Here is a 22459-nt window from a genome sequence, read left to right as displayed (position 1 = left end):
ATCTCAGCTGTAGGTCTTGGCGCTTGCTTTAGCTGAATTTCTTGGGGTTTCTGGCAGACCATCCCATGCTTCACTGCCTGTAATCTACTGAATATTTTACATTATATTCCACCTGAATCTTCCAGATATCTCTCTAGATAATATAAAATAGGTTTTCTTTCTTTCTGGTCTTTGACATTTCTGTACTGTTTATTCTGTTTCTACTTCAGTCTTCTCTGCTTTCTTTTTTGTTTCTTCTTCAGATTAAATTTCACAGATCTTTAATCCATGCGCACTTTTATTTTTGGAACTGTAGCACCTTAACTGTGGACAGAAACATCCAGTTGAGACCCTACCAGTGTAGAAGAGAGCAGAAAAATAACTTTGAGTCTGCTATAATCCTATTAAATATATCTGTATGTATGACTAGTTCTCAAATAGTGGATGTTAGAGAGCTGGGTTCAACTAATGAATGACCGTGGTCCCCAGATGTTTTTCAGGTTAATATCTACATAATCACTTGTTCTTCATTCTCAGTTTATATTGCTGGATATTCCTGCTTATTGGAGTGTCTTGCATTTCTCTCTATTGAGAGGCGTGTTGTTTCAGATAATAACTTCAGTCTGTTTATTTTATATTCTAACCTGCTTATCCAGAGTGTTTACAGTTGGTCCAAGATTGGTGATGTCTTAGTATTTATTCATGACCTTGATAGGTAACTGCTGAAACTGCATATGAAAAATGTAATATATATAATATATTGAAAGTAAAATATTGAACAGCAGTGGATCAAAAAAGTTCCAAATTATTTGCTTTTCTGTTTGGACTTAGTATAGCTTTCCAATCAGTTCTGCATTCACCCTGAGATAAGCAGACTTTCTTTAAGTGAGTGACATATATTACATACTTGTGAGAATATTTAGTTAGTGCACATAACATCTATTGTGTTCTCTTTGACTACATGGCTTGCTGTCTTGCTGATGATTTGATGTAATTTAATAATGAGAAATCTGGTTTGGCTGTTTGGGTGTGTTTTGTTTGTTTGCTTTTCTTCCAGGTGCCTTCAAACTGTTCTGTTTCATTTTTTAATTCCAGTAATTTCTTGAATGAAACTTTACTGCCAGCTGTATGTATGAAGATCTTCCCCTCCCTGCCCCCTCCCTCCCCCCCTCTGTTTTTTAAAGACTGAAGTTGACCTTTTCTAGTTGTCTCGCATTTCCATGAGTTCTCAAAGGTGACAACTAATGTGTTTGGGACTGTTGAATAACTACAACGCAAGCCATAGCTTCTCTAGTTGAAATAGTGAGGAAAATCTACTTCATGCCAATGTAGTGGAATTACCAGCAGTTGCTGAGATTTTTTCCAGGACGTTAGCAGTAGCCACTTGTCTTACATGAAGGTGCCATGGACTCTTAATGAGCACAAATGACTGGTCCTTAGTTTTAGGTCCAGTTTTAAATTAATGGAAGTGTTAATTAATGCTAGAGTCATATTAACCATAATTGTGACTGGGCAAAATAAATTAATCCTCTTTGTGCTTAATGGATGTTGATATGCCTGTTAAAAATAAATACACATGAGCTTGGAAGAAGGCCTGCATGTGTCTTGAATACTGCATTTTTTTCACTTGCAGGCAGGCCATTACCATAATTTAAACATTGTTCTGCGTAAATTTTTAAGCACGTGTACACAAGCATTAGCATAACCCCTTTTCTAGACAACCCCCTGCGACTCTGTACTGACAGTTTAATTTGTTTCAAATACTGTGACTTCATTTGCTGGAACATTGACTACCTCCTGACTTGTCGAGAGTGTAAAAAAACCTCTTGAAAATGTTTCAATAATTGTCAGTCTCTGTATAACTGCTGATGTTGGTGACACTGTGATATTTGGCCCTTTGAGCTCAGGTGGCCCATCTAGGGGCAAAACCAGGTGGATGCGTCAGAAACGGAAAGGAGCTGGTGGGATGAGGCAGTAGTTCAGCTGTATGCTCCATTGCATGGTTTCAAGGTGCTGGTACATATTGTGACTCCATGAATCGCTGTGATGCTTAGCTTGAAGTCACTGGTTGTCTGCCCAGTATGGAAAGCATAGTCCAGCTCTGATGCCTCAGTTCTGAGCTGATTTCTCACAGAAATAAGGAATGTTTTTTCACCTTGTATTTTGTGAATGGGTGTGTATTTTGGTTTTCTTGTGGTGTGTGTGTCGTGCCATTCCCCCTGCTCCTGGTTTAGAAATATGGATTATTTGGAATGGTAGCCCACTCTATAGGTTAGCCTCTCATTGCACAAAGATTGAAGGACTCTGAACTCAAGACAGTTACTTGATGAACTGAACAATACTGCCAATCTAGGACTCCAAAATATTGTAGAAGTAGGAAAAATAGGGGGGAGGGTAAATGCAGAGAGTTAGTAGGGAATGGTCTGGCTTTATTTGGATTTTGCTTTTTGACTTGAAGAATGTCTTTACATCACTTTTTTTAAGCTCTTCTCCTAAATTTTGTATGCTTTAAACCTTGTACTTGAACTACAAGTTGAAATGCTCATTTACTTAAGTGCAGGAGCTGGTGTTAAAGCAGCTTATCGAATATTAGTAGGCATGTGATGCCTTCAGCAGTGTGGTTTTCAGAAAAAATGCCACCAATATTCAGCGTCATGTTTTCCCTTTCACCTCTTGGATGTGGTATCAGAAGGGATCCTGGGAAAACTGGTTACACTGGCAGAGAGGACCCATTTTATTAAATCAAATGTAAATATTCATTTCATAAACATAAATGTGATTCACTTATAACTTTTCCTTAAGAGGTGTTAAGTATACTAGGTAAAATAAGAGACGTAAATGCTCATAAATCATTAATGCATGCATTAGTATAGGACTTGATTTTAGCCCAACTAGTCTACATACTATTAAAAGGGTATAGACTAGTTTTCCTAAACCAGATGGTTAGTCTTTTTCCAAAATTAGTGACAGAAATTCTTCCATTCCTGTTTTTTTTTTACAAAAGAATTGGCACTGTAACAGTCGTTCCTTCTGTAGCACAGATACTCTGTATTAAAGAGCCTTCATTTTTTAAGGCCAGATCTGCAAGTGTGTTTTCTCCCCCAGCTCTTGCAGGCTTTGTTTTTGCCATTGCCTGCCAGCTGTCAGAGTTTGGACCCTGCACTTGTGAGTAACAGTGGATGACATCAAGGAAATAAGCAGCAAAAGAGAAGGGTCTTCCCCCATTAGGTTATTGTAAAGTAGCCCCTAAAGCTTAAATTCAGGATGTGACAAAAGAACTCCTGGAAAGTCAATGGAAGTTTTTTTCCCATTGGCCTCAGTAAATGACAGTGTTCAGAGAACTCGTTTTTAAAGGTAACAGTAACCAAAATAAAAAAAATGTAAACATAACTGACCAAGAGTGAGTCTGGTCCAAATATTTTCCATTATATGTCTAAAATCAAACCATGGACAACTTAGATGGAAGCTGTGACTGTGGGAATAAAAGGTAGTATGGGTCAATGTGCTGTGCAGTGGTCTTACTCAGTTTGAACAGGCTTCTGTACATGACAATAGAGGCAGGAGGGAAAGAAAGTGTGAGAGAGACTGTTTCTAGACTTGGGCAGGATGGACCTTGGTTTTATTCTCTGAAGAGTCTTTCTGATTTCAGGGAACCTGTATGCCCTGTGGGGAGTCAGTTATTGGGGTATATGTTGGTGGGATGGAGGCGGTCCCCTTTCAGAAGGGGTTCATTTGGGACACAAATAACATGCTTAGGAGTAACCAAGCGGTACTTCAAATTAAATTTTGTTTCCTCTTTGTTTTCTTCTTTCTTGGAAGACACAAAATGCTTATTTTTCAACTTCCTTGTTTGTTTACATTAGTTTACAACCCATTAGAGATCCTAAGTCCTTTTCAGAGTTTTGCAGTTCTTATGCAATTAGTCTTCTTATTTGGCAATTAGACTGAAATGAATTTTTATTCTTTGGAAAAAATGTGATTTAATGTATTCAGTGAGATTTGATGTGGTAATGAGCTATGTCTTGTAACTGAACAGCATTTTTTTAGCTAACTAAATCATTAAAAAGGTAGCAGTTGTATATATTTGCTTATTTGTTTTGTATAGTAACTCTGTAGTATATTAAATGCATGGGAGTATCAGAAAATAGCTATCCCTTGAGTAAACGGCACTGGAATTTTTCCATTAATTTTCCCTTTAAAATACACATCACTGTAGGCTCAGCCCATGTTAAAAAACCTGATTAACAGACTTTTACATCTGTGTCCGGTAACAGTCATCCCTTTGCACAAGGCCATATATCTCCACTTGTTTCATCAAAAGAAAACTTCTAGTAGTTTTGTTAATGTATTAAAATCTCCACAAAAATATTGTGTGGGTTTACTTTTTATGCTTTGGCAGTGAAAATAACTCTAGGAGTACTAAATGTAAAAAAGAATTATTTTCAGCTTCGGTATTATCTCAGCATTTTTAATTTCAAACCTGATTTTTTTCATGACAGTTCAGACACACAATTCATTAATGCACTTTTAGTGACTCTTACGGATTATACAGTTTGTAAAGTTATCATGAAATGAAATTAGAGTAAATGTGGCCTAACTTCACAGTTCTGCAAAATCTGTGACAAAGTGACTAGCAAATTAAGTGACTTCATCCATCTGTGAAATATTTCAAGGTCAAACCTTTATTGGTTACAAGATTTCTAACTAAAAAGACAGAGGGTGACAGTACTTACAGTTTGGTAATATTTGCTTACTGAGCGTGAAATGAAATTTAACAGTGCGGCATGTCTATGTTTGTAAATTTATTGTGGTTGTTTAGACTTCTTGGAAAATGATATGTCAAGCTATCACCCTCAACCTCCAGAATGTGATCTTTACATCCAACAAAAAAGTTCACTTTTTTCCATCTTTAAATGAGTGTGAGATTATTTTTATTTCAGTTATGTTTTTCTTAAGCAAAACAAAACTTGTGGCTTGACTGTATGTGAACTTAGGATGTGGCAATCTCAGTGCAGCTGTGAGCATCTCGTGCAGGAACTGCTCATTATCGTAATGCTCACTACCACTGGGCATCGTGTTCAGCTCAGTGGGATGGTGTGGGAGGTTAAACTCTTGTAGATTGAGATTCTATATTACAGATATACAAAAAGGCTCTGATCTCCACCTGAATAGGTAGTGCATGGAATAATTTACAGGTGAGCCAATTCCAAGAGTAGAGAGTAGGATGTTAAATTGTAAATACCTGAAACACTTTTTTTTTTTTTTTTAAAGAGGTTAAATGCAGACCTAAGGTGTTGTGGTTTTGTGGGGTTTTTTTTAAGGAGAAAAAATAATTGAAAATTCCAAAATTGTTTATTAAAGAATCTTAAATGTGAGTCAATACCATGTGATACTCTGCACAATATGGTATAAAACCAGGGAGAATGCATGAACGTCTACAAAGTTTCTTTAGTGCTTCTGGGCAAAATTTTATTGGTTGAGTAATCAAAATACCATTAATGAACAACTCAGTTTGTAAAATACACATCCAGTCTGAATTTTCATCTTTTAGAACTATTGTTTATAGATACATACCGAGCATCTAAAAGAAAGTGCTTTGCAACTGGGGGATGTGCAATTAGTTTCAAACTCTAAAGGATGGTGAAGTTAGCTGTGTCAGTTTTGTAAACTGAATGATAATAACTTACCTGGTCTGGTGTAAAACTTCCTTATTTTCTTCTTGTATTATTTGGTTAGTGTTGGCAAAAACTGAAGTCTTAAGGGTATCTTGGTCTCTTGAATCTTGAAGCGATTAATTGCAAACTCTGCCACTTCATGTATGTGTTAGGAAATACAATGCTTGCTCTTTGAGCAGCGTGTTAATCTTCTGCGGCTTTTGTAATTAACAAAGGGGAATGCTATGTGTTTCTTGATATGCATATTTTTTTATTCAGATGTCCAAATACATCATAGGGTGCAAAAACTCCAGTAGCTGCAGTAGCAGATTCCTGGAACATAACCTGTAGAAGGAGAAAGAAACAACGCCTGAAGATGTGGGTATGGTTGAAGAGAATGGGGAAGAAAGTGACGTAATGAAAATGTGTGTCAAAGTGTGTTAAAGTGGATGCGTTAGGGATGACTTCCTGAGAACACTTTGACAAGCCTTTATATTTACCAATGACGAGGAGGGCCACCAGAGAGGAATGAAGTAAATCCTGAAGCACAAAGCATCATCAAACAGGAGTTTGAAAAATTAGTCTATTTTGTCCCTGCTAAGTGCCACAGAATGTAAGTTTCAAGTAATCTTTTGTTTGGGAACTATTAACTTTCAAAGAAAAGAAATCTCAAAAATCCCATCACTTCTGGAGTGTGTGCTAAAGTCAATGATCTCATAGTCTTTTACAAACAGAAATAGAAGTATTTGTTCTACCCTGCATCATTACCCTGTGAAGGGTGCAACATTGAACAAACGATCGCTTTATCTTTTGTCCCGCAATTTCGTATGGCAAAGCTGTATTGTAGGAGTGGATTTCCAGCAGGAAATGTCAACACTCATGGCAAAAGTGGATGAGTGTCACAAGCCCAGGATGTAAGGCATTTTTTTCCCCTGTGATTTGCCTGGTAACATTCAACACGAGCAACACTGCTCTCATGGAGGAAAACGGAGCAGATGATTTGGAAGTCTGTGTATTTGCTTTGTCTAATTTTCTTTGTTAACCTCTTAGCAACAGCGTAAACCAGATTTTCTGTGTTTTTTCCTGGGTGGAAGAAAGTGGACTTGCGCTAGGAAGAAAATTACAATCTGAACTGCAAAACCTCGTCTGTGCCCTTGGGATGGGGACAGAAGGGAAGTCAAACCTCATTCATAAAGAGATGTCAGCAGCTCTCATTTCCCAAACTGCTGTTTGGCGTGAGGGAGATGAAGTACCACACTAATGTTCAATGGGCCTTGCTATTGTACTGAGAGCCTGTGGATGGAACTGTGATCCTTCAGTTCTGTGGACATGTAATACTTGGGCCTCATTAATGTGAGGTTACATGTGAAGTTGTCCTTTTGCCTTTCAAGTCTGTGTTCTTGGTACGCTTCGTAGGATTCGGACTGTGCAAGGACAACAGGAGTTACTTAAAACTCAGGATTTAAAAAGAAAAAGGGAACAGCTGCATGTGGTGGGTATTTAGAGAGAAGGAGAAGGGTTAATCCATCTGAAAAACTGGATTCTTCATTGCCATCATGTTGGCCTGTGCCTCTAGGGCTGTGGGCTCCAGATGGATGGTTTAATTTGCATATATATTTACATAGTCTTTAATTGTAAATTCATGTGATCATAATGGAGAATTTGTCTGTAGTTGTCTCTTCTTGACTGTTGAGTGGAATTTTCTTCTTGTCAGAGCTCACCTGCAATAAAATCTTTGTTTGTATTCACCATATTTTGACCCTGATAAAACACATGAGGCTCAGGATACAAATCACTTTCTGGATGCATGTGTTTTTTCCCAGAGGGGCTTTTTCATTGCTCCAGTTTCCTAGTTGCAGTCTTCCCTGTCAGATTTCTTTCCTGTTGCCCATCCTGTATTACTTCTAACTGCTCATTCAATTTATTAAACAAGTAGCAAAACTTTTTTTGTTGCAATGTCTTTTGATCAGAGAAATGCACAGTACATGACTAGTGGATGTTTTCAATACTGAAACATAACAAGGCTTTCACTGCTTCCGAATAGTTACTCTTACTAAGTATTAGCAATAGAGGTAGAACACCCATTATGGGGCTGCTGGGGAGTACAGACATTCCTCTGCACCAAAGAGTTTGTAGATCTAAATCTTTCATGTGATATCCTTGATACAGAGAATTGATATCGGGCAGAAGATGGGTAGAGAAGAGGATTTATCTGAAATGGCACGTGGAGGCTGCTTCTTTCTAGTATTCCCTGTCATACTGGTCTTGTGTTTTAAGATGAAACTTCTTTACGCCCATGGAAATAGGGTGGGATAATCTATGGGAATATGTATGTGTGTGTACTTAGAGCTCAGTGAGACTGTGGCCATGGAGATGGTGGAAGAGCCTCAGTGAGTAGGATAAGGATGTATCTGTGGGAGGATGAGCCAGGAAGCTTTTCCACAACCATTTTTGCTAATCCCATGAGGTAAAAGAAACTAAATCCATTTAATGTCACATATTAAAAAGTCTCTCGCGTCAGCTTCTACATGCAAAGAGATATTCAGTGATGGATTCTCCTGTAGCCTACCTTAAATTTCACACTTCATGTTCAGGTCTGCCACTGTCAATTAACTGTGAAATCCCACATACCTCAGCCTTGTGTGATGGCACCATATAGCTCCTGTAGTCTAGGGTATGCAGCCTAAGAAAATATTTGGATGCTTTTGTGTGAGAACTTCATTTAATGTCTTTGCTAGGTATTTTTGTTCTAGTGAGCTGTAATTTAATTAATTATTATTTTTTCTAGTGCTCTACTTACATTTTAATTATAGTTAGAATTGAAATATGCCATTTTTGAAGACTTGAAATGTAATGTTTTTTACTCAATGAGGAGAAAAAACCATATTCATATTCCAAACTACTTCTCCATATGTATTTCATCATTGATTTGAGATATACTTTGTGCATAAAACAGACACAGTATGCAAAATCTTGGTAGAATTCCCTCTAGCCATTTGCTATGTTTCTTTAGAAAGATGGAAACACCTTTAATTCAGACTTCTCAAAGAATTATGTTCTAGTTTTAGTATTTTTAAAGTATCAATCTACTGCTTCAGCCCTTGAGGGGTTTTAAATATGGTTAGAGTAGTACTCTGGTTAGCTTTTCTTGTAGAATGATTATTGGTGTCACACAATATTAAGCAAACTCAAACCGTTTTTTGTACTTAATTTTACCTAAGCTATATTTCCTTGGGGGTGGTCAAGCTAACATTTGTTTCTGCATACGCGTGTATTCTAATTACTCACTTATTTAAAGCCAAATAGGCTTGGAAAAAGAAGAAGAAAAATAGAATGTATGCAAACTGCATACAAAAAAAAAAAAAAAAAAAAAAAAGGCAAAAAGCTTCTTTTCCCTGAAGCATACATTCTGCATGAAATTCAACTTGACAAGTGACCCTTTCAAAACAGTGCTACAAAGATTTCTCAGCATCCTCCATATATGAGAGGCAGTGTTCTTGTATTAAAACTCACAAGCAGCTCCCCAGTTCTCTCTAAATGAATTTAGCCTCTTCCTCTATCCTTTGTGTTCTACTTTATCCTCATTCACTGTGTTGGCATTCATGGTTTTATGTGCACACTTCTATGTGAGAAAATGCTGCAAAAAGCAAAACCATTGGGATATTAATATGAAATAATATGTATATGATAAAATACAATAAAGAACTCCCGCAAGGATTTGCTGGCAGTTGCAGGGTTGCAGGTTTCTCTTGAAAATGTGGTGGTTCACTTACAAAAAAAAAAAAAAAAAAAAAAGTTACTATTTAATTTAGAACTAGGTGACAGAAAAGCTGAACTCTAGCTCTGAAGTCTTGCATTCTTTAATTCAGGAGCAGAGGGAAATGATAGTCTATGATCATAAAGTGAGCAGCAATTAACAAGAATGTGAGAATGACTTGTGAAACTGAGTGTAATACATCAAAATTAGAGCAAACTAATAATTTAACAGTATATGAGAAGTATCCGATCTTTAAAATAATAGTAGTGAATGACCAGTATTTTATCACTATGCAGTTCTCATGCAGCACTATTCCAGAGATGGCGCACTAGTTTGTGGGGTTTTTTTTCTTTTTTCTCCTCTGTTGTCAAATGAGAGACATGTGCAGTGTAATATTTAGTATGTCCCATGCTTTTGATGGTCTCTCCAGGCATCTTTAGGAAAAGCAGAGAACTTGAGTTCAGGAGCTTGCTTCAGAGGGCTTTCAGGTGGTACAGTGGTACCTGGGGGTGGAGGGGGGGGGGGGGGGGGCGGGCTGATAGTTTTTCTTCACAGACAGTGTTGTCTTTGTACACAGCACTGCTGCTGCATTTATGGACTGTATGATCTCACAGTGCTTAACAGATTGTAAATTACAGGCATTTGGTAATTTTCAAATTGATAAGCTCACATTTTACACTAAGATATTTAGGGCAAATTTTGAGTGGAAAATTGCAGCCTTAACGTGAGCAATTATGACATGTAAACAAACATCTGCTCTTGAAAAATCAGAAGGTCAGGCAAGATGGTACTGTAAGATGGATAAGGGGAGTAGTTCCTTTGTCTATTACTGCTGGTCCCCAGAAACAATGACAGCAGATTATCAGAGACATCCCTTGATTGAAAGAGACAGAGAAGAAACGGTTCTTCCCTTTTGAGCTTTACTGTATCTTTGTGGTTTAGGGCTTGAGGGAAAAGGGAAAGAGAACTATGTTTTCTGTTCAGCCAACCTCCAAGAACTGTTTATATTCATCTTAATTTTTGTATTGTGCATTTATAATTTTGTGGGTTTTTTTCCAAGGAAGTAACCTGAAGCAGGTAGGTCTCTGTGGCGGCCATCGTGTGTTCTTTTCCATGGCTGCCTCCCGGTGGTAGCATTCCTTCCTCTAGCAGAAAGCTTTTCAGAACTGCCCAGAGAAGCAGAGGGAGACACAGGGAGGGTTCTTCCATCTAAAATATTTTTCTTTTACACACTGAAGCATGCTGATGAACAGGATGCAAAATACCTCTTAGAACTGTTAATTGGTGCCAGTTCCATTCTGTAATTATGATTCAAAGTGTTAGAGAGGCTTGCTTGGTATACAGGCTCTGGTTTCAAAACATAATGTTTGCAAGCTGTGGTGGGTTGACCTTGGCAGGATGCCAGGTGCCCACCAAGCTGCTCTATCACTCCCCTTCTTGGCAGAATGGGGAGGGGGAGGAGGGAGAGAAAATAAGATGAAAATACCTTGTGGTCAAGATAAAGGCAGTTTAATGAAGCAACAGCAAAAGTTGCACGTGTGGAAGTGAAGGAAAACATCGGCAGGCAATGTTTGGTCACTTCCTGGGAAGCAGGGCTTCCGTATGCGTAGTGGTTGCTCCTGAAGGCAAATGTCCTAAATAATGAATGCCTTCCCCTTCTTCCTCCTCTGTCTTAGCTTTTATACCTAGCAGATGTCATATGGTATGGAATGTCCTTTTGGTCAGTTTGGCTCAACTGCCCTGTCTATGTCCCCTCCCGAGATCTTGCCCACCCCCAGCCTGCTGGTGATGGTGAGGGGGGATGTTGCAGAGCCAGCCCTGATGCTGTGCCAGCGCTGCTCAGCAGCAGCCAAACCACTGGTGTGTTATCAGCACCTTTCCAGCTACCAACGCAAGCACAGCGCTCGCTGTGGGGGCTGCTATGGGGCTCAGCCAGACCTGATACCCAAGCCCCTTCAAATGGAAATCCTTGTTAAATATTTACTACCTTAATGGCTTATCCTTGGATAGCAAAATGTTTTTCCTACTTCTTTGCCCAGTTTCTGGAAAAAGTGCTGTAGAAAATAGGTGTCACTCATGAAAGTTTACCTCGATAACTGCATAGCTAATTTTGTGCAAGTAAAATGTTAAATGCAAGTATCTTACATGATGATGAGAGACCTAATCTTTCCAATGGGTACAAAGGCAAGTTAAAGCTTAAATGCTGAGATCTGTCTTTGAGAGAATTATCGATGGCTGCAAAAACATTTATGCCTCAGCTCAACTATTTGAAAAGAACAGTGTCTTAATGGTATATTTGTTTTATTACTGCTGTGAACTCTTTTCCAGTAAGTCACTGACGAGAGACAGATCCAGTTTGATGGGGCTTCTTCTTAACTTATACAAATCAGTTATCAGAGTGGAGAATGTAAATATTATCTAATTGGTGTCACTTGGCAAAATTTTTATTATGCAGATCATGCCAGACACAGCATGATATTCCTTGCTTCTTCTGAGGAAGTCACCTTGGAAATGGCAATAGAGCACTTGCTTTGATTGCAGTAGGTGTATTCATGGAGAAAAGGATGAGCCAAAGAGCTCGAGACATATTTAGATTGCAACTTCTGTTGTGGCATCATAACACCAGAAAATCAATTCTCAAAATTCTAGTTCAGAGAGAGCTTCAGAATATCAACCAACACCTAATTTTACGCCCTCTAGGCATAATTATTCTATTCTCTTTGTCATTAAGGGATGAAACTCATTGTCGTCTTTGATGTTTTACGTTTTAAAAAGTTGAAAGCCAATGTTTGTTTCTTTCTCTGCTCCTCCCATAAAATCAATATGCTTTTCTGGAACTGTGATATATGTCTATTAGTTTCAGCTTTTTTATTCCTTTTCAAGCAGAAGGCTGAAAGAGCCATCTTCATTTCCCGGAAGGGATGAGCTGTTTGCCACAAGAAGCTGCAGAAGGGTGAATCCTGAGCAGTGGGGAAAGCAGTAGTTAGCTGTTTGGTTTGGGTTTTTTTCTAACTACAGTAAACTGTGTTTGTGAAACTGAATTCTCTGCTTATATGTTTGAAAGTAGGACTATGATAAAATATTTACAGGTATGGCATGATGAGTAGCTAATGAATGTCTCCAGTGTTCTCGGCAAAGCAGTGGAGGTAGTACGTAATGCATATGAAACATGTTTTGTTCAGAAATTTATGGTGTAGTGAAACACTTAATATTCTGACTCCTATTAATGTATAACAACATTGTCCTCAGTTAAGGTATTTCCGGAATTCTCTGTGAATTGTCCTGAATGCAGTAATATTTCAGGGTGGGGAAAATCCTGTCAAAAGCTCAGCTTGCTCCAGGTTACAAAAAAAACCCCAAAACAAAAAAAAACCCCAAACAAAAAACCCAAACAAAAAAAAAAACCACCAACAACCCAAAAAAACCCCAAACAGCTGAAACTTTGTCTCTACTGTTTGCATTCATGCAAAAGGAAACAGCTGTATAATTTACATGCTGGTGAGACTATATGCTTTTGTGATAGAAACTGTGAGCGTGCTTCTGCGCCTTCAGTTCAGGAGATGGAGCCTGCCCTTGTAGACCGTAGTAGTTGGTGATATACAGTGAAGAACACCCTGTGCTTATCTGAAGAGTGCTCATGCTCCCCTTCAACCCCTTCATGCTTTACATACAAGATAGGTGGGACCCATTACCATGAACACTGACCAGTACTACCATTTAGTGCATTTTTTCCTGCTTTACTACATTAGCCATCTGTTCATGTGATGCACCTCATGAGCATGTGAAGAGAACGGAAGGTCCATTGCGCAAGGTAATGACACACTTTCTAAAGCTCAAAATTTGCCCGGATTTAGGTCAGTTCTCTCTAGAAAATGGTCAGGCAGTTGGTGTACTACATCTGGTGTTTATTGTGCTAGCTGAGATGATTTGGTTGCTCCCTTGTCTGCTTGTTTGCTGTGTTGGTCTTGTTATGGAAAGGACTGAAGCCTCCCTGAGGTGCGCTGAGGACCAGGGAAGCTGCTTCTCCAGCAGAAGCTTCTGCTGCAGCAGCATGTTTAGCAACAGAGGTGCTGGAGAAGGATGTATTTACTTGATGAAAGCCAAACGTCTGCTCGATTGTGGTTTTCAGCTCTCACTTAGAGACCAGTTTAAAAACAAGGAAGTTTTTACATTTTCTTCTTTCAAAATTATACAGCTACTTTTTAATTTAATGTTATAATTTAACTTCAGGGAATGGTGATGGCTGCAAGACTTGTCTTCAAGATGAATGTTTCTGACACCAATAAGGAATTTTTTGCACATCTGTCAGGTAGAGTATTCTACAGGAGCAAATACAGTATCAAAACATTTTCCTCTCTGAAAAGAGAGTGCTGCCTGTGCTGTAGGCTAAGTCTGTCTAGTTTGCATGTTTCATGGTACTAATGTAATGTTTTTGCTGCTTGTTGGCAGAGCACAGAAAAGATATGTGAATTGAAACCTTCAGAACACACAGTGACCCCTTCTTAAAGATCCATATCAAAAGTTTTATTGGCGTTTTTTATTTTTGGTAATATGCCTGTAATAGTCCTCTAAGGTCTTTACCCTCTGAAAGTTGGAAGCTGTGTGATAAAAACAGACTTGTAATAAAACACAACCTTCTTATAGAAGTTACACTAAAAATAATTCTGATAGTGCCCTCAGGGTGTTCATCAGCCAGCAACAGCAGCTGCATTTTCACAGTGGAAAAGCAGGGGCTGGTAAGGTCAAGGAGGATGAGTCTTTATTCCTGTGGGGAGCATGGTAGGAGCATCCGGGGGGGTGTGTGAGTTTTTATGGATAAAATGGATGTGGGTTTGTGACAATATTGTTTTAAAACACCTGGGAAGCTGGAACAAGCCTGAAAGAATTCCAGTGCCTGCTTTTTGTGTGTGTTTGGTTTAGGACTCTGATGGCAGGTCTAGCTGATCTCTGCTAGTAACTTTTATGTATTTCAAAACTAGAAAATCCCACCTCAGTTCTGATCCGACTCTGCATACTTCTCTTGAAACAATGATAAATTGCAATCCTGGCTTTCGCTTTGCTGCTACTTTCACGTTTTTAAAAACACTGCCCTGCTTTGCTCTTTGCAGAATAATGACTCACTGAAATGTCTGCATCACCAGAAACTAGTCCCACCTCTGCGTGCTCTTCATTTTCCAGGTGATGACCCTGTAAAATCTGTTTTACAGAAAGACTCTCAGACTTCCTCAGGCTCATGGGTGCTAAATGGTATCGCCTGCGAGCGTGAGTGCGGGTGACCATGTTCAGTATGTGGTTTGGCTGAGGCAACTGACTGATGCCCGACTTGTGCCAGCAGACAGGAGAGGTCCTGCTGGACTAGAGACCTCACTTGGCTGGCTGGAGCACAGTTACAAAAAAACCCCTGTGGTGGATGTCAATGTGATAGGATTCAAGCAGCCACTGCTTTTGTTCTTGTGCAGGAGGGAAACTTCATCAGAAACATGGATGAAATTCCAGCCTTATCTTAGGGAATGTGTGTGGGATTCAGGCACGCAGCAAGAGAAGAGAGCCAGCACCTTTTCAGGCTTTTTTGCTCCTGTCATCCTGTACAAAGGATAGTCAGCTGTACCTTATTTTTCAAGTTTTTAAAACTCTGCTGGGATTTTAAATGAGTATCATCATGGTGCGCTTGTGATGTTGCTTCCTTTGTTTGCCTATTGCAATATAGCCTGGCCAGCTCTATAGGAGACCTGTCTGTGGAGTGCCTTTTAATATTTAGATCTAGCAGTGATTAGAATACACTAATGCCCAGTGGGTATATGTGTCATTTTTTAACAGCTGCCGAGCTTTCTCCCTGCTGCTCCAATTAACACATTCAGCGCACACTTGCCGGTGAGTGGGCTGTGTGTACGGATTAAACCACTTTTGCTATTTATTCATCCAGCATATGCGATGCCAGAAATGGATCGGTGTGTTTCCTGTTCTTACAACAAATGAAATCAAACGGGATCCTGAGCCTGTGCCTGGGTAAATATGAGGGCAGAGTTTAACCAGCAAATGAAAACCTGTTTTGCCTTGAGATATGGTTCAGTCCATTGACTAACATCTATCCCCGCCTCCCAGCCCCTCTTCAAATGATGGAGACACAGGATAGGGAGCTCTCAGTGCTGGGCTTCCCCTTCCTGGCAGGCAGGTCTCTTCAACTTTGTCCTCTGCTGTTTAATAACTGCTTGAAATACTGAGTTTCTCCTTTCACTTCAGTATTTTCCTCCTTTGTCTATTTTAATGTTGAAATATTCCAGTCAGTAGATTTGATAAAGTCCACCCCCCACCTTTTTTTTTTTTTTTTTTAAGGGAAAACAATATGCTTCCTAGTCACAGCTGAGATAAGGGAGGGGTTTTTTAAATGGTACTGGAGCAGCCGGTCGGAGGCTGCAGCTTTGCTCCAATGCTTGCAGTTGATTCATGCTGGGACAGCTCTTTGTGAAGCAGAGGGCAAAGGGGGCTGCTGGCTAGTGCTGCTGAGGAAGGAGATGGAGCGCTTCTTGGGCTTCGTCAAGCAGATAAGAAGATCAAGAAGAAGAAAAGGCAAAAAGTACCGGCCAGAGGAGGATTACCATGAGGGCTATGAGGATGTCTACTATTATGCCTCAGAGCATTTTCGAAGTAAGTATTTTGCATGACCTCATTTTCCTCTGGCGGTGACAAATGTTATGCTTTTAAGATGTTTAAAAACCCTAAACCCACCAAATGCAAACGGTATTCCTCCCTTGTTAGAATCTGAGCCTTGTGCAAGCATTAAAACGTCTGTTCCTGTTAGGGCTTTATCTGACTGTGGCTGCTGATGAACAATACAAAGCAGCTGAAGTGGCACAGCTGCTCTCAAAGTGGGGTCTGTATGCAAACCCAGGTAAGATTTCAGGTGCAGCTGGAGTCTGATGGCTGGAAACCTTTGGTTAAAACACTTTGTGCTGAGAAGTGATAGGGTGGCGCTAGCCCTTGTAGAGTGCCTTCAGAAAACCGCATGGATGTTTTAAAATCACTATAAAGGCAGCGATCTCGGATGTGTAAGTTGGAGTTAATGGTTAATGTTTGTTATCGAGTGAAAGTCTGTCTTCTGAGCCTCCACTGTGACCTGGTCTTTTCAGTTCGAGTAACTCAAGTGGGCTGCTTCCCGGCCGCGGGTCCAGGACCACTCATGAAGAATTAAGTGGTGGGTTTTGTTTGTGCTCACGTGACAGCAGCAGCTCACCCAAAACAAAAATAAACCACCTGCTCAGAAGTCCCAGTGCAAACTATGAGCAGTTCCCTGCAGCTTGTTACGGTTCGTCCCCTGTACCTGTCAGGCTTCGGAGCTGCCCGTCTGCCTTGGGTTTCTCCTGGAGGAAGGGACCTGCCCAGAGGTGCCCACAGGGACAGTGGGAGGGGAGCCACACTCAGCTGCTGCCCCGGGTGTTCTGCGGTGCTGTCAAGGTGAGGTCTTGGCAGCAGAACCAGTCATGCACAGAAAATAGCTTTTTTTGTAAAGGTTTCTGCTTTTCTGCCTGGTGGTTTGGGAGCTTTGCAGTGAAGCTGTGCCTTTTGTTGAACAGTCCACGTTTGATGCACTTTTTTGTTGTTCTGTACTATGTGAGTGGCTGTCAGAATCTTTTTGCATCATTTGGCTTCATTTCCACTTTGCTGTAATAAATCATAAGACCCTCAAATTTGTTTTAAGACAGAACGGTGACCGTGATTGTGCCTTACAGCACCGGAGTGGAAAATTAGGAAGCAAGAGATTTTCTTTTTGGTTTTCTCCCAGTGCACCATGCTTGCCTATCTCCAAAAGTAAACTAATGTAGGGTGCTTGGTTTTTTACTTGGTTTCTCCTTAATACACTTTTGATCTCTTTCAATTTTTAAGAAAATTTACCATGCTGATAAGGTTATAATTTGTCTATGTTGTCAAGACTTAGTTCGTGTAAGATAAAGACCTGTTTTGGGGATGATGCAGTTGTAACAGGTAACATACTGACATAAAAGCTTCTACGCAAGAACTAAAAATTTTAAATCTACTTAGCACTGAAAAATGTGAAGATGATGTATGTTAGTGAAGGCACGTAACTTTTTCTTGCTTTAATATGTAAATCAAAGGAATGTGTCAAGGCAGTATGTCAGAATAGTTCCCTGGCTGATTGTTGTTGTTGTTGAAGGTCTTTTAAATAAGAAAGCAAAACCCCTCCAAAAACTGTCATGTGTAATAAGGATTTCTTGAATGCTGATTAATAAATTATTAACTCTTGACTTAATGTAAGGCACTAAGATTGAGCTGAATATCTAATATGTTTTCCTTTTCCTTCTACTTAGAAAATAGATAGTACAGACTGAAGCCTGTGGAGGTCATGAGTATTTCAGACTGGATGAATCTGTGTCAGATTTTGAAGCGGTATTTACAATAGTGATCACAGTACTCTGAGTGGTCAAAATAGTGCACAGTTCTCTGGAGTTGGATGCACAGAATTCGCAGCTTCTTGCAGCTCCTTAGGCCAAACATGTCACAGGAGGTTTGAGCCTGGAGTCTTTATAAAGAGATACCACATCAAACACAAGTGCTCAAGTGCTTCTTTTGTCTGGTCTTTCCATGTACTATACATGTCACTATTTGGTTGGATATGTGCGGTAGCTACTTCAAGCAATGTACAAAATGCGAAAAGGTGCTGCTGGTGCTGCTATAAATGCTGTCTTGAAATTGAATTTCATGTAGTGGGGACAATTAAATGTTTTCTATTTAATTTAATTATGGGCTGGTGTTACGCTGTTTACTGTCCAAATTTAGAGTAACTGCAGAGCCATTCCTTCTGTATTCATATGCTTAGAAGAATGCGTGCTTGAGAAGATAGTTATTTATTAGTATGATACTCAGAATATCAGAGCTAATGAAATCAAAGACCTACTGTTCATTCAACTGAACAGAGTTGGAGCTTTTTTAGATTTAGTTTCCTCTCCCTGCATTGTTATCCATCCCTCCTCCATCATCATTTATCAGTTATATATCCAATTAGCCAGTGCATTTGAAGATTGTCTGAGCCAATCGCTTTATGAGCTTGTTACTCTCTTTTCCTCCCATTTGTGGTATTGCTTAGTGTGTTGTATGGAGGCAGAATTAACGGAAAACTGCAGAAACTACATTAGAATAACCAAAGGATCAAACCGAAAGAAAAAAAAGTTAAAAATAGAACAGTCCTCTGGGAATCACAGAAGAAAGGTGACTTCAGTTTGTCCTTGGCCGAGCTGCGCCTGGATATTGAGATACTGTAGCTCCTGCTGTTAGGTATACTGTCTTTACTCTTCTGAAGCTTTGTTGTGGAAGACCACATTAGCTGTGATAGTGGGACACAGCTGCATGAGAGGAACGTGCAGTAGTGCCTAAAGCTCCCTGGGTAAAAAAGATCCCAGCTCTGGAGTCAGATGCCTTTTTCCTTGGACGTTTCATCCATTTTGGTTCAGTTAAACAAATATCCTTGTTTTAACCTGCAACATCAGCTCTCCTATTTTCTGAAGAGTGTTTTTCTGTGCTACATAATGCTAGAATAACTAAAATAATAATTTTGTTATGCAAACGCATATTGACATTAGTGCAGTCATCATATTCATTTTGGTGAGATTTTGCAGTGTGAGCATAATGGGTCATGAAATTGTTACCCAGCCTACTCAGACAAGTTGGTACTTATTACATAAAATTATTTTAAAAGTATTATATTTATCTTGCACAGCATTGCAGCACTACCATTCAACCTGTTCCTTTTAATAAGGCTTTGCGTGAAAAAGGCCCTTGTCATATTATTACCAAGACTGATGGTGAACGTCAGCAGTGGTGTGTAGCAGAGCTGCCTGGAGCACTGCCAAAATGACATATATCGTTTTGCTGAAGTCAGGGTGGTTTGCCAAGACCTTTGAGTTTCAGCGTAGTCTTGAGCAGGAAGGTGGTTTTGGGACCCAGCCTGATTTGGTCACCTCTGACCAAAACAAACCCAAACCCCTTCTTCCCACGCTCCAGTCTGATTTCAGCGCTAAGTCTTTTCTTTAGCAAAACACTTGGAAGTGTTTGGGTTTTTTCCAAATGATTTTGGAACCTCATAGGTCATACAAAACCCAGGCAGGTTCAGAGGCCGTTGCTGTGAATGCTTACTGTTAAATTTTGTATTATTTATGTTACTTCTGGTTTCTGTCATCCACCTCCTTCTGCAAGATACTCTGTTTGCATTGGTTCTTCCTATTATCTTGTCGGCAGCATAGTCCACTGGCACAAAGGTTTTATTTTCTGTGTTGATGCAATGAACATATTAAAGAAAATCCCCCACAACGCTTAAAGAATTTTACTAGTAAAGTCCCATTAACCCAAAAGGTCCCATTTTTTTTTTTTTTTAGCCCTGACCTTAAAACATTCCAGTCACTCAGAGTCCCACAAATAATTTTCTTCTGTCCTTTGTCAGGGCCTAGTATATGTTCTTTAACCGGAGCATTGGTATTTTGGACAAAGTGGTCTGCCATAGATTATATGTGGTGAAATCATGTATCGTTTTTCTCAGTGATGCTCTTTATTAATTCTTCCGCAATTCTTATGTGAGAATCATCTGGCTTCTCATTTTTAGGACAGTCAGCCTCTTTGAATTTGTCTCCAAAATGCATGTGATGATCTCTCCTTTCTTTCTATTAATTGTCCTATCTCTTTCCCTGTGTCAATCATTGGAAGGTGAAGGTAAGGCATTTGACTCCTAGCCTAGCAAATACAGCAAAAAAAATTAAAACCCGAGTTTTCTATAACTCGGAGTTGAAAATTTGGAAATCAGTTGACTGAACTCTGGGAATAATTAGTTAAAATGAATATTGGATATGTGAGACACTATTTGGGATGATGTCAGCAGAAAAACTCCACTTGAGCGTTACTCTCCAACATGACTCAATGTTATGGTGTAGAAACTCCCTCAGCTGCCAAAATTGTAGTAACAAATGTCTTTGCCTTTCATACCCTGGGTGGTTTTAAAGCTGGATTAAATATTGATGGAAGAGACCTACTACTGAAATAGCACTAAGAGAAAACACTGAGGGAAGTGATATGCCTATGGTTTCTTAATGCTGCAGTCAGTAACTGCATTGGTCCTGTCCAGATTTTCTCCCCTTCGTAAATTGGTACAAATAGTTCTTGTTTGCAAGCAGCCTTGTAAATTTGATTGGGGTTGTAAAAGAATTAATGGTTTTATGAGTAATGTGGTGACAAGGGTGTTGGATATCTCTAGCTCAGGTTGCAGAGATGTTAATTGATCTTAAGGGTGAGGAATGCAGGACGACTGCTTTTCCTTTTACGAAGAGTGTGTGTTGCTAGCCTGCAGTTCAATTGGATATGTGTGTGTGTGTGGTGGGAGTTTCTCCTCCCATCACAGATCTTGTCAAGTCAGTACAGTAAAACCTCAGCTTTCATCGAAACTAAAGGTAATACATTTGTCGCAGCCTACAAGAAAAAAGGCTTTTGGTAACCGGAGCAGAGAGTATGGCAGGCCTTGAAAACACAGTGAAAATAATATTGTTTAAAATAACTAAAATTTATTAAAGCTTCTTATTTCCTTCTCCTCAATGACTGTTTAATGATTGTTGTACCCTGGAGATTTTCGTTAATGTGTTACAGTTCTTCAGTATTTCTGTCTGTTTTCCGTAAGTTGCTTTTTTTCCTGAGGTCTGGATAGCCCTGGCACCACAGTTCAGCACGAATGGAACGTGATGCCCCTGTCCAAAGAGACCCTGTCACCACAGGGTTACCATCCAGTGTTGGTTTGTGAGCCAGGCATGGTGATAAAGGCAGCAACTGTATTTGAGCTTTATTGCTTGGACAGACAGTGTCAACTTTTCCTATTCAGAGATTTCTGAATGAAACAGAAGTGGTAGCAAGCAACTGTTGTCTCTGCATCCACTTCCAGGCTAAAACTTTCCCTGTACAGGACTCAGTCACAACATCTTCTGTTTTGGATAAAATTCATGCACTCATTAGATAAAGGTGTTGTACCCTCATGCAGTTTCTGTTGCTTTTTCATCTTCATCTGTGTTAGATACTGGGGTTTTATTAAACAGTTGGTCATTGCATCAAGTGCACTTTTGTATTTTATAGCAGCTATCGTATTGCAAAGGCTTGTTCAACTATGATGCTCTATGTGAATATTTTGGAAGTTATCCTGTTTATCGACAGTCTTGTTCATCATGGTGGTTAGTGATTGTATACTTTCTAGAAGAACCCAAGAAGTGGTGAAGAATTACATATTATTCTCATTTTATAGACAGCAAACTAGTAGGAATGAGTTATATAAAGGAGAATATTACCAGCTCTTGAGCATCCCATGAAATTATTTAGCCTGTAAGAAATATGCATATATTAAAATCTTATTTTACTCCTTTCTTGTTTTATATTGGTTAACAGCATGTAAGTCTTGTGACAGGGCTTATGTTTGTAGATGCTTAAGCTGTTTGAATAGTGGCTTTAGCTGCATTACGTTCTTTATATAAATTCAAAGGTAATTAAATTGGTGATGTTCCTTGTACAGTAGCGTGATACTCAGTCACAGGGTCTGTTGGTGAGGCACCCAAGGCTGTGGGGTTCCCTGCAGGACTGGGACAAGCATTTCTTCTAGCCAGGCAGGTGTGTGATGGTTTTGGTGAAACATTTTCATTACACATGAAACAAGCTGTAGAAATTTTGCATTTTTTTTCCCCTAAAGCAGTGGTGCAACAGCCCGTTTGTTTGTTAGCAACAGGATTACTTTTTAATTTTACTTTGAGGCCCTTCTACAAGTGGTCATTAGATTCCTGGGGCAGCACAGAGCATGGATGGTAAAACATTGCTTTAGAGTTGCTTGAGGGGAAACTAGCTCTATATATTTTAAGTCACTGAAATAATGAGACCGGAGTTATATAATTCTTTGCATGAAGTGTTAGTACTTCTCCCTGCTAGCAATTAAGAGTCTACAATTTCTGTGCTACTTTTCATTTATTTTTCAGTCCTATTCTTTACTGAGTAATTAAAGATCCTGATTGTTCCTGCTCAAGAAACTTATTTGTTATAGGTA

The 22459-nt window shown here is 39.4% G+C and overlaps 1 protein-coding gene across 7 annotated transcripts in view; it reads left to right on the top strand.

The window, feature by feature from the left end:
• Window positions 1-22459, top strand: part of GRIP1 (glutamate receptor interacting protein 1) — a 328966-nt gene that overhangs the window by 81661 nt on the left and 224846 nt on the right. For 6 of the 7 annotated variants that reach the window (XM_055712778.1, XM_055712781.1, XM_027809456.2 and 3 more), the window contains exon 1: window positions 15522-16035. The exons of the other annotated variant lie outside the window; for it this stretch is intronic. In XM_055712778.1, coding sequence (XP_055568753.1) covers window positions 15903-16035 — 133 coding nt within the window. In that variant the 5' untranslated portion in view covers window positions 15522-15902. Of the gene's footprint in view, window positions 1-15521; window positions 16036-22459 lie in introns of those variants that run through there. 7 annotated transcript variants of the gene reach the window in all.

The sequence above is a fragment of the Falco cherrug genome, chromosome 5 (genome assembly GCF_023634085.1).
Source record: "Falco cherrug isolate bFalChe1 chromosome 5, bFalChe1.pri, whole genome shotgun sequence".
Taxonomy (NCBI): Eukaryota; Metazoa; Chordata; class Aves; order Falconiformes; family Falconidae; genus Falco; species Falco cherrug.
The sequence above is the reverse complement of the archived record's forward strand: the minus strand, read 5'-3'. Positions and strand labels throughout refer to the sequence as shown.